General features: G+C 39.3%; 1 protein-coding gene across 1 annotated transcript; it reads right to left on the bottom strand.

The window, feature by feature from the left end:
- Positions 1 to 2,276: 2,276 nt before the first annotated feature.
- LOC116318358 (endoplasmic reticulum chaperone BiP-like) lies at positions 2,277 to 6,163 on the bottom strand. Its single transcript, XM_031737345.2, has 9 exons — positions 6,038 to 6,163; positions 5,319 to 5,459; positions 4,998 to 5,229; positions 4,764 to 4,901; positions 4,471 to 4,583; positions 3,980 to 4,370; positions 3,651 to 3,885; positions 3,394 to 3,561; positions 2,277 to 3,233 (listed from the first exon to the last, which is right to left on the bottom strand). The coding sequence occupies exons 2-9, from the start codon at positions 5,435 to 5,437 to the stop codon at positions 2,722 to 2,724; spliced, it is 1,908 nt and encodes a 635-aa protein (XP_031593205.2). The 5' UTR covers positions 5,438 to 5,459; positions 6,038 to 6,163; the 3' UTR covers positions 2,277 to 2,721.
- Between the last annotated feature and the right edge of the window lie 2,931 nt (positions 6,164 to 9,094).

Genomic DNA, 9,094 nt, shown 5'->3' on the forward strand with positions numbered 1-9,094 from the left:
AAGACACTGCAACAGATTTACACGGAAGTGATTGATTGAAAAAATGATTGTTATATAAGCATATAAACTTTCCATAGCATGTGTCAATAGTCTAACATGAAAGAAACATATAAGAATATATATTTTCATTTTGAAAATCTCAATTACAGACAGTGCAGGCTAAAGCAGATATTCCACCAGGAGTAGCTGCCCACTCAGTCGTCGTGCTGGGTAAGAACATTTACATGTTTGGAGGGATGACAGCAGATGGAACAAATGTACAGATACGCTGATTTTAAGCCAGTCATTATTTATGTTTTGTGAACCCTATATAAATGTAGTATTTTAGTTCTTTACATACATCTTAGTATGATTTTTTTTTTTTTTAATATTTTCTGTTTTCTGGAATTCAAAGCAGCCAAAACCAAAACATCTATGTGCATATTTGTCTGGACAGTGTGTGATGAGGGAAATCCAGAGGAGGAGAAAGCCAACAGACCGACACCCTCTAAGGCAACAAACCTGTTATTTGTATTGGTAAATGGACTGGTTCTTATTGAGCGCTTGTATATATGTGAGCACTCAAAGCACTTTGCACAACTTGTACTTTTATCCAAGCAGTTTCTTTCTAAGCTGTATCTAAGTTCTTACTAGAGATGGCACGATACCACTTTTTTATGTCCGATACCGATATCATAAATTTGGATATCTGCCGATACCGATATGAATCCGATATAGTGTTTTTTAATCAATAAAACTGTTTTTTTAATATCTTGCTGCATTTTGTATAAGTTCATACTCAAGTTTAAATAAACAACAACACTAAAGCTATTCTGTTATACCTGTATGTAAAAAATACACTGAGCCCAAACTATTTCATAGTTCAGCAACACTGATCAATCTAATAAACTTAAACCTACTCCATCCTCCCTATTCTGGTATTTTAAAGAGTACTTAGCAGAAATATTAAGCAACCTAACTAATAGGGTTGCAAACTCCCAGCAAAAAAAAAATAGGGGACCACCCCCCACCCTTCACCTCATGATGCTTAATCGACGTAATCAACTTTAATTTGATGCAGGGTGAAAAAAAAATGCACAGAAATAAATTATTTTTCAAGAATAATTAAATAGATTCAACATCTTTCTTCAACAGAATTGCAGAATTCACAGATGGTATTTTCACGGTGTGGGACGGAGAGATTTCGCAGGTCTTTCCTCCCCACTGCTGTCAGACTCTACAATAAAGACTTTTGCAGCTGATCAAACACACAAACCCACACATGTGCAATAAGACTGCTATATGTGCAATTCTTCTTCTGACGAAGTTGTGTTTGTATTTTCCTACTCAGTTGTATATAGTATTTGTATTTCTATTTTATTCTATTGTATATATTATTCTATTCTATTTTATTCTATTGTATATATTATTCTATTCTATTTTATTCTATTGTATATATTATTTTATTTTATTTTATTGTATTTTATTGCATTCCAGTGTTTTCTAATTTCTGCTACATAACTTTGCACTTTTGCTGTAACAAAACAAATTTCCCACCTGTGGGACTAATAAAGGCCATCTTATCTTATCTTATCTTATCTTATCTTATCTTCCCAAAGGAAAAAGTACTATAGCTTACTAGGGTATATTAGACTTAAGAGTTACTATATACAGTAATGGACTTCTATACATTTTCCATCAGATTAAAACTTTGGGTGTAAGATTCAGATAATTATTTATTAAAAGCTAGACATTTGAAATGAGAATAAGAAAGAAAAGTATGTCTTTGTGCCCCATTTTCCCTGTTCATGCCCTATCAGCCCCCCTGGCTACACTTTGCTAGATCCACCCCTGCACAGTTACCAGCCATCAGGTACGTAGAAAAGGATCCTGGTGTAGAAAGTAATATTAAATAAATTCTAACAACAGCTTATCAAGCTTAAACGTGCTGCTGTTGTTCCGCCGCTGGTTTCCTCTTTCTGGTGCAAAGTGGGCCAAAAACAAACAAGAGAGACGGACTCGCGACAGAAAAGCCGATCAGCTGATCATTAAGCAGTTTCATGATCAAAGTAGCAGCAGGAGAGGGAGAGAGAAGAAGCAGTCGCTCCATATATCGGTTGTTAAGCTTAACGTGGGAACGCTTTACAAACATTCAGAGATGAACTTACACGCTTGCTTTACTTCTCTCTGGGATAACTTTCTCGGAGATGAAATGCTGGTCTACACAGCTGCTCTATCACGTGACGCACACTGCTCCGACGTGCTACGGTTATGAGCCGAGTTACGCCTGTCGCAAGTTTTGTGAAGTTTTTTTTTATATTTAATGGATCGGATTACATTTTTTATTTCTCGTCGATATCCGATCCAGTAATTTAGGTCAGTATCGGACCGATACCGATATGTATTATCCGATTGGTCCATCTCTAGCTCTTACTATCTAGCGTTTACACATAGATGCATCATCACCAGCATGGGGTTAGTATCTTGCCCAAATATATTTGGCATGCAGACTGGAGCAGACTGCGATCGAACCACCAACCTTCTGGTTGGTAGATGACCTGCTCTACCACCTGAGTAGAGTCACACACTGAAACGTATTTTAAAGTCTCTCAGAAAATTTAGTATGGTCACTTGTTATTGTCAGCCCCTTCGCCACCACTCCTCTCACAATTTGAGTCCCATCAGTCCAATATGTACACCAACATGCCAGAGGGCCAAGGAGTGTTAAGACGTCAGACCTGCCTACAACTCATCCTTCTCATTTTGCTCACTGCCCTCGGGTGGTGGACCACCTGCACTATCATAGAGCTTGATGATAATGGACTGAACCACCTCCTCAAGCTCCTTCTTCTTGGTCTGTAAGTTGTCCAGGTCAGCATCTTGGTGGGACTCCAACCACTCAATTTTCTCCTCAACTGCCTTCTCAATGGATTCAATCTGGTTTTTCAGGGAGTATGCGTAGCCCTCCAGCTCATTGTGAGCATTGATCCTCTCCTTCAACTTCTTGTCTTTCTCAGCAAAGTGCTTGGCGTCATCCACCATGCGTTTGATGTCCTCAGATGTTAGCCACTTCTGGTCAGTTGTGATCTTGTTCTTGTTGCCTGTGGCCTTGTCCTCAGCAGTGACACACAAAATGCCATTGACATCAATCTCAAAGGTGACTTCAATCCGCGGTACACCATGAGGAGCAGGGGGGATGCCAGTCAGGTCAAAGGTAGCCAGGAGACGGTTGTCTTTGGTCGAAGGATGCTCACCTAAAAAAAAACCAAACAAACAAACAAAATGAAAACAAAAAAAACCCAGTCATAATTAGACTTGTGGAACATTTAATTCACTGTCATATGTTTCTTGTCATTGGGATCTTTTTATAAAACACTATTTGGCAACTTTAAAGAACAACATCGAAACTCTTACCTTCATAGACTTTGATGGTGACAGTATGCTGGTTATCAGAGGCTGTAGTAAACATCTGGGCTTTTTTGGTGGACACCACGGTGTTCTTATGGATCAGCTTATTCATTACTCCTCCAACAGTCTCAATACCAAGGGTCATGGGGCACACATCCAGAAGAACCACATCACCTGCAAGTGAAGGAAAAGGCTTAGTAAACAGCATCACATTTGAAAACTCAACCCTATTAAACAAAATATTTCTAAGAGTCATGACTCACCAGTGTCCTCTCTAGAAAGCACACCAGCCTGCACAGCAGTTCCGTATGCCACAGCCTCATCAGGGTTGATGCCTCTACATGGCTCTTTGCCATTAAAGAACTCCTTCACCAACTGCTGAATTTTGGGGATACGAGTGGAGCCTCCAACCAGGACAATCTCATCAATTTCAGACTTCATTAACTTAGCATCTTCCAAAACTTTCTGTACAGGCTTCAGGGTGGACCGGAACAGGTCCTGGGTTTTAAAGAATACACAAGTTAGAAAGATTGTTCAACCGCTTTTCCTGTTGGGTTTGATATGCAAATAATTAATCAGATTAATATCTTACCATGTTCAGCTCCTCAAACTTGGCACGAGTCAGGGTCTCAGAGAAGTCTTGTCCCTTAAAGAAGGACTCGATCTCAACGTGCGCTTGGTATTGGGTAGATAGCGTTCTCTTGGCCTTCTCAGCCTCGCGACGCAGCTTCTGCACAGCACGGTGGTTTTTGCTCACATCTTTGCCAGTCTTCTTCTTATACAGCTCGATGAAGTGCTCCATGATACGCTGGTCAAAGTCCTCACCTCCCAGATGAGTGTCACCATTGGTGGCCACCACTTCAAACACACCATTGTCAATGGTCAGAATAGAAACATCAAAGCTGCCACCACCCAGATCGAAGACAACAATGTTCTTCACTCTATCCTTCTTGTCCAGGCCATAAGCAATACCAGCAGCAGTTCTAAAGAATACAGTGAGACTTTATTTTTTAGAGGGAGGGCAGGGACATTTTGCAGTTTCAAATTGCAGATGATCAAATTCATTTTTGACTGGATGCTTACGCCTCATTGATGATTCGCATGACATTCAGACCAGCAATGGTACCAGCATCCTTAGTGGCCTGACGCTGGGCATCATTGAAGTAGGTTGGGACAGTGACCACAGCATGTGTGACCTGAGGAAAAAGGATAAAGTTAGATTTGATGATACACCATTAAATTTGACAATGTAGCTTGCCATCACCAGTGTGTGAATGGGTGGATGACTGAATTTGTAAAGCGCTTTCGGGTCCTTAGGGACTAGTAAAACGCGATACAAATACAGGGCATTTACCAGGCCATTAGAATTTTTGTACCTTCTTGCCCAGGTAAGCCTCAGCTGTCTCCTTCATCTTAGTCAGCACCATCGCACAGACCTCCTCAGGAGCAAAGGTCTTAACCTGGCCACCACCAATGTCAACCTGGATATGGGGCTTGCTCTTCTTCTCAGTAACCTTCATGGGCATACACATCAATATTAATTTAACAAGACTTTCACTCAAGCGTCACCCAAAGAACCAACAAGTTTTACTTTCAGTTTACAAGCTCACCTTGAAGGGCAGGTACTTGATGTCCTGCTGCACAGACCAGTCATCCCATGTGCGACCAATCAGCCTCTTGGCATCAAAAATGGTGTTCTCAGGGTTAGAGGTCAGCTGATTCTTGGCAGCATCACCAATCAGACGCTCACCTTCACTGGTGAAGGCCACGTAGGAGGGGGTGATTCGGTTTCCCTGGTCATTGGGAATAATCTCCACACGCCCATTCTTGAACACTCCAACACTGCAAGAAAACAGTCTGAATTCAGTCTGAATCCCATTTTATTCCTCTGTGGTATCGTGTACTTATTTAAAGATTCTGTAGTGACTTACCATGAGTATGTGGTCCCCAGATCAATCCCAATCACAGTCCCAATGTTCTCCTTCCTGTTATCATCGGCAGCACGAAACATTGTGCCGACTAACAGCATCACATCCCACAATAGCTTCATCTTAGTTTTTTAGCTCTCCAATCTACAAAGAGAAATGCAGAAAAGAAATACAATGTAAATCAACATAAATTCCCCAAGTTCAAGAAGCTAGCAGCTAATGGTACAGATGTGATTTGGTGAGTCCCAAAACCATAGCAGACTTGAAGTTGGTCTTAGAGAATAAGTACTATAAATTTATTATGACTGTGTTATTGTACCTTGAGTATAATCAGTCCAGTTCTCTTTTGGCAACTTAAAATATGTTGACGAAACTGTGATGTAATATTTGTTGCAATTTTTACCAACATCTTGGCCAGCTACTCTTAAAAAGAAAACGTTTTATACACAATGGCAATTGAAAAAAAAAAAAAACCCTGATAAAACACTTAAATGTCACATTTAAATGTCACTCAACATTTTCAAATATCATCTTTAAACACCGACTACTTCCTGATAAAAAGTGTTGTAGAAAATGTAAATAATTATCATGCTGATGATAGATGTTTTAACCCTCATATACCTCTGTGACACTGTTTCTGACTTTGCCAGTTTAGCTCACTATGTTAATACTCACCAACCTAAACCCCAAATTAAGACCACCGGTGCCAGTTCAAGTCTCACCTGATCAACTTTGTTCTTGAGGTCTTGAAAGTGTTTCTTTTAGAAAATAAAATAGTATAAGCAGCGATAACCTCTAGAAGAAATCCCGACTTCTTGTTCGCTCTTTCTCTTCATTCTCTGTTTGTGCCAGCGCTCGGGAGAGAACCAGTGTCAGGTGTGTTAGTAGGCAGGACCAAGCAAAATGAAACTGCAAATCTATGTCGTCAAAATCACAGTGACTTGTGAGATAAGGTAACCAATTCTGAAATTATCAGAATTGGTTACCTTGGGAGAGTTTAAGTCTGTCTTAAAGGAACGAGAGAACAGCTCTTTTACTCAGTGTGATTGTTTTTAATGTACTCTTAATTTGATCTGTTATTGTATATTTTACACATGTTGGTATGGGATATTGTATTTGTTTTAAATGTTATATACCTATGTGGTATGTGACTTTTGTTGCCATGATGCCAGGTCTCTCTTGGAAATGAGATTTTAAATCTCAATGAGATTTTTACCTGAATAAATAAAGGACTAATAATAATTAACAACTAAGAAATACATCTATATTTGTATAGTCAGTGGGAGACTAGGGCAGTGTTCTTCTAACAGTTTCAGTCTGATAGAGAAGTGTTTCTCTCTGTGAGCCTGTCTGCTGCATAGAGCTGACTGGAGGACATGTGTCTGTCAGACCTGACACGCCCCACCCAGCTTTCCACTCTGTGATCAGCAGGTTCCTCATTTCACATACTGATGTAATCACAGCGATGTTTGTAAAGTTCTTTCACTTTCGTTACATAAAAGAAAGAGGAATTTGCTGATCTTGAGAAGTCCATTATAAACAAATGTGGATATAGCAATTAAGATTTTATGCTGTTGGTTGTAAAGATATGAATTTTATTTTATTCTCTTTATTCTCTTTTTCAGGTTTTTCTTTTTCAAGACTTGGTGAGAGAGTAACACCTTGTGTCACTTAGAATGTGAGTTTGACTGAAGGCTTTGAACTCAGGAGTTTCCACCTGTCACGTGACTGAAACTCTCCCACTGACGGGAATCCTGCAGGGATGCATGCCAGGCGGTACATCAGAGCAAGGCATACCTGAGACCTTTAGCAGGAAGTTCTATGTAATATAGCAGATCAATGATGCATCAGAATCTCCAGTCAAAGCACAAATGGCTGTATAGAGACAGATTGATCACAGTGGTTACTTTACCTGCTTTCTGCTTTGAATTCTGTTTAATAAAAAAAACACAGTTGAAAAAAAAGACATAGACTGGTCTCACAAACAGTCGCTTTAGCTGACTTAAATGAATTAGTAATTTAAGCTTCTTACTGTAGAGAGTAATATGGTATAAGGTACATGTCTTACAATTACCAGCTTGCATTTTCATCTGTGAACAGAGGGGTGAATGAAGAGAGATTGTTATCACATGAATTTATAATTTATAACCTGCTTTAGCTGCTAAAAAGATGACTCAATATGTTCTTTTGCCTTATTTATCTCTCTTTTGACTGGTTGCAGGGCTCTGAGACAGAACCTGGCACTCTGTGCATGGATGAAGTTTGTTTTTTGCACTATCACAGTAGTGTTATTTTGCAAGGTACGGCTTAATAAACAAACAAAGACTCTAAAGTCAGAAAAGAAAGATACAGTAGGATCAATAATGATTGTGTTTTTATGATGTGTAGTAAACTATGCTCTTTTTCTCTGTCTTGGTGTGTGTGTGTGTGTGTGTGTGTACCTTAGAATTTTGAATTTCATTTAGAACTGAAATTTGAAGTTAAAAGCAGAAATCTTATGCTCAAACAGGAGTGTGTATCCCTGCTTTCACAATGCTAACGTGTCAAATCCATGAACCCCAACAGATGGTTTGTTAAACATGGGCACCCTGTGTAATAAAGCCTGTGTAACAAACAGTGATGGGAATAACGGCGTTACAAGTAACGGCGTTACTAACAGCGTTACTTTTTTCAGTAATGAGTAATCGAACTAATTACTATTCCTATCATTACAACGCCGTTACAGTTATTAACAAGAAAATGCGGTCCGTTACTATTTTTCAACAAACAGACAGTTGAAGTTGTGTTCAGCTTACCGTATTTTTTGGCTGATTTCAGTCATTATGCAAATGTACTGTTTATAAGGTTTGGGGAAACCTGCAGTCAGCTGAGACTGAAGAAGTCACTTGGATGAGTGACGAAACGTTTCTCCCACAAAACGCTACGTCCAGATGAACAGATTCAACTTTTGGAGATTTACTTTCCTGGATGATTGAGAATGCATCAAGAGGTCATTAGATTGTTTAGCAAGACTGAAAACTGTGCAGAACAGGAAGCTTTGTGCAGAGTTGGAGAGAACGTCGCCTATTTTTATGCTGCTTAACAGGAAACAGCGGGGCGAGAAGCAGTTAAGATAGATTTCTAAGTACTTGTGTAGCCGGTCTGGCCTTAAATTCTGTTTGCCGTTAGTTCTCTGCGTTGTGTTGTGTAAATAACCAGAGGATTCAGCTCTCTCTTTGCCAGCTGGGGCAGATTTATTCTCCCAGAACTCTCCTCAGCGGGACCTCTAGGCAACTGTTTAAAATAAAAATAAAACAGTACAGCGACTTCACTTTACTGGACTTCTGCATGAACACCTCTCCTCAGCGGGACCTCTAGGCAACTGAGGTGCAACATCACAATAAACTCTAATTAACAAATAATACTGCTAAAATGTATTTATAATCATATATAACAAATGAAAATGCACTGCATCGTGACCATATAGTGACAATTACCTCAACAACAAAATTATAGTTTAGGGAGACTTCATTTACCAGTGGCAATTTTACATATTTTTTTAGTTACATATATCTAACAGTAAGTTGAAACAGTGAACATGAATCACAAACAAAAAATATAAACAGTACACATGACACAAAAATAAAAGAGGGAGCTCACATACCTGTTTAAAATAAAAATAAAACAGTACAGCGACTTCACTTTACTGGACTTCTGCATGAACACCTTCAAGGGAGAGAGAAGGATAGCGGACCACATGAGAAGTCACCTGCATGCTCCTATGCTCTCATCTGAAAATG

The sequence above is a fragment of the Oreochromis aureus genome, linkage group 3, assembly GCF_013358895.1.
Source record: "Oreochromis aureus strain Israel breed Guangdong linkage group 3, ZZ_aureus, whole genome shotgun sequence".
Taxonomy (NCBI): domain Eukaryota; kingdom Metazoa; phylum Chordata; class Actinopteri; order Cichliformes; family Cichlidae; genus Oreochromis; species Oreochromis aureus.

What these genes read in the sequence shown, in the direction of transcription:
- LOC116318358 (XM_031737345.2), bottom strand. Translation starts at nt 5,437, where the DNA reads ATGAAGCTATTGTGGGATGTGATGCTGTTAGTCGGCACAATGTTTCGT. An exon ending in TCAAGTACCTGCCCTTCAAG is followed by an intron (nt 4,902 to 4,997) that starts GTGAGCTTGTAA and finishes ATGCCCATGAAG; the next exon opens with GTTACTGAGAAGAAGAGCAA. An exon ending in CACCATCAAAGTCTATGAAG is followed by an intron (nt 3,234 to 3,393) that starts GTAAGAGTTTCG and finishes GTTTTTTTTTAG; the next exon opens with GTGAGCATCCTTCGACCAAA.